This window comes from Adiantum capillus-veneris, chromosome 23, assembly GCF_014529385.1.
Source record: "Adiantum capillus-veneris isolate H3 chromosome 23, ASM1452938v2, whole genome shotgun sequence".
NCBI classification, from domain to species: domain Eukaryota; kingdom Viridiplantae; phylum Streptophyta; class Polypodiopsida; order Polypodiales; family Pteridaceae; genus Adiantum; species Adiantum capillus-veneris.
Window position 1 is genome coordinate 65,454,115 of NC_140953.1, and position 2,805 is coordinate 65,456,919.

At 42.7% G+C, this 2,805-nt stretch overlaps 1 protein-coding gene across 1 annotated transcript; it reads right to left on the bottom strand.

Annotated features, from left to right (window-relative positions):
* Window positions 1-750: 750 nt before the first annotated feature.
* Window positions 751-1,176, bottom strand: LOC147427891 (uncharacterized). The gene has a single exon (XM_086497470.1). The coding sequence runs from the start codon at window positions 1,174-1,176 to the stop codon at window positions 751-753; it is 426 nt and encodes a 141-aa protein (XP_086353596.1).
* Window positions 1,177-2,805: the final 1,629 nt, after the last annotated feature.

Here is a 2,805-nt window from a genome sequence, read left to right on the forward strand (position 1 = left end):
CACACAATCTCATGTGCGAAGTAAAGAAGACTCTCTCTCCTTCTCAAACTTTAATGGAAAGCTTACCACCTACTCCAAGCTTGTGAGAAGGGAGGCCTACACCAACAACTCTTGGCTTTGTGATGCAAATCCAACCAAGAGTCAAGCTTCAATGCATGCTCATCTCCTCTACCATGCTAATTACTAAGCTAAGCTAGGCTAATATGAGTGATTATGTGAGAAGATGTACATCTTTCTCGTAAGATACTCCTTCTTCCTCTCAATCTACTCTCATACCCTGCTAGCTCTCACCATCTTCGAAGGTATGTGAGGTTGTTGTGGGTTAGGTCAACACATGAACATCATACACAGCAATAATAACCATCTACTCCACCATACTTCATTAACAACAATTCAGACACAGTAAACATGACTACTCTAAATATCAGAGTAAGCAGAAAATACACTGAATAGTTCCTGCACTGTACCATCATCATCACATTCATATCAGAGAACAGATACATCGTGCGCAGATACATTCCCCACTTTTATAGATAAATCCGACTTAACTACCCAGTCACAAGACATTCAGCAGACTGCAACTGAAAGACAGTTACATCCGACTTAGCAAAATACAGCTCAGTAAATATCCGATAAGTCAAAATCCGACTTAGCTATTCAGAGTCAGTTTCTAACATGTGCCTCTCAACACATGGCACGCCCCGGAGGTAGATTTCGCAGAAATCTGACCCGGATCCACATATCCCTTGATCAGGAATCCACCCTCTGCTGCACAGCTTCTTCCTTACTCTGGTCCTCAGCATTCACTTTATGATCCACCAGCTCTGCTTCCTTTACTGCATCTGATTCTGCTGCATCATCTTTTCCCATTTCCACCTCTTGTGCTCTATCTGCAATCTCAGTATCAATCTGCTCTTCTACCACTTTCTCCTCAGCTACATCCTGCATCAAAAAACTATTAGTAAAATTCTCCTCTTTCTTTTCTGCCTCTGCAAGCTGCTGTCTCTTATTCTCTTCCATCTGCTGAACCTGCTGCTTCAAACAGTCTCTCTCCTTTTGCAATTCCTCCACTTCCTTCAACAATTGTGCTTCTACCTCATGCACTAACCCTGCCTTTAACACCTCATATGGATACTTAATGACAAATCTCATTCTTTCCTTGGTCTTTTGCCACATCTCCTGTGCAACCAAAGCTAACTGCTGCTTGAGAATAGACACTTCTCCTTCTTTCATTAATACTGCACTCAAGCTAATTTCCTCTTGTGCCAACATCTATTGCTCTAATATCTGCAAAGGTTCCAATCTCAACCTTTGCATCTCCACAGTGACCTGTAACTCTGCATTCCTCTTTGCCATGTCTTCCAATTCCAAAGCAACCGCTGCCTCCACTTTCTCAGTCCATTGCTTAAACTCCCCCAATGATCTCTTCACTTTTGCTAACTCCATCTTCTGTTTCCCCACTGTTTCCTCCATATCCTGCTCATACTTTACTTTCATCATAGCTATCTGCTCTTCAAACTCTTTCACCTGTGACACCTGTCCTTTAACCTCCATCAATTTTTCTGCATTCCTTTCAGCTTGCATACTCTGAACCTTCAGCATATTATTCTGCTGCCTCACAAATTCCTGCACCTGCTGCAGCATCTGAACTACTTTATCACTGTCCAATTTCCCAGTATCTACTGATACTCCAGAGACTTCCTCAGTACTGAAATCTAATCTAGAAAACACTCTGCTGACTGGTTCAGACTTCTTCCTCTTGTTGGATAATGTGAAAGCCTTACCAAGCCTTATTGGTGTTTCCTCTGCTTTTACCTGCATTGGTGAATCAACATCCATGGTACCAAATTCTGCAAACTGTATTTTTGCTGTGATTTCTTCAAAGGCCTCTCCTGGAGTATATTTGGCTTTCACCAAATCCTCATAAGCCTCCATATGCTTAGCATTAAACTTCACAAATCCTGTCTTTTCAGAATGCACCATGATGGGATGCTCAATCTGAACTAGCTGCTGCTTCTCCTGCACCAGTTTTTCTGCTTTCACAGGCCACCTTGCTTCACCATTCTGTACTCTCTGTGCAAAAAAAAACAATGCTGACAAGTAACCACATAACCTACTATTTGCCTGTGTCTTCCTCTTGTCTGAAGAATGAATCTCTGCTGCCAACTTTTCATACACCCAGTGAGCCCAGCTCACTTCTCCTCCCTGCTCTGCATAGCTTAATGGTGCAAAGTTTTCTTTTGACATATAATCAAACTTCACAATAAAGCATAGCCTCTCCAAGTACCACTTAAGCTGCTCTCTCCTAGCATATGCCACATTCTTTAACATGTAATACTGCCTGCCTCCTTCTCTTGGACCAAACTCTTTTTTCAGTGCTTCCTCTGAACACTTTGGAATAGGTGTATTAGGATGCAAAGGCAGCTTGAACACCTCAGACACCAACTCCACATTGAGTACCACATGTGGTGACACTCTCCCCTTAGTCTTCCTAAGTATTTCCAACTGAGACTTTGCATATACATTGTTTTTACATTCTTCCCAAGGCAGAATGGCAAACTCATACAATCCTACCTGCTACAACCATATGGCGTTGCGCTCTACCTGACAATCTATGTCAACTTTGAAATCCATAAAAGGGTCCATTAATGTTTGCATCACCTTACCTTCTGACACAGGAGTCGGCATTGGCGTTTCCTCTTCTGCAGAGTCACTATTTTTGTCTGCACTGCTAACGTCAAGCCGCATAGGCAAAGCTTTGCTTCTCAAACGTCGCCCCGAACCTTCGGTCTGCTCCTCATCAGG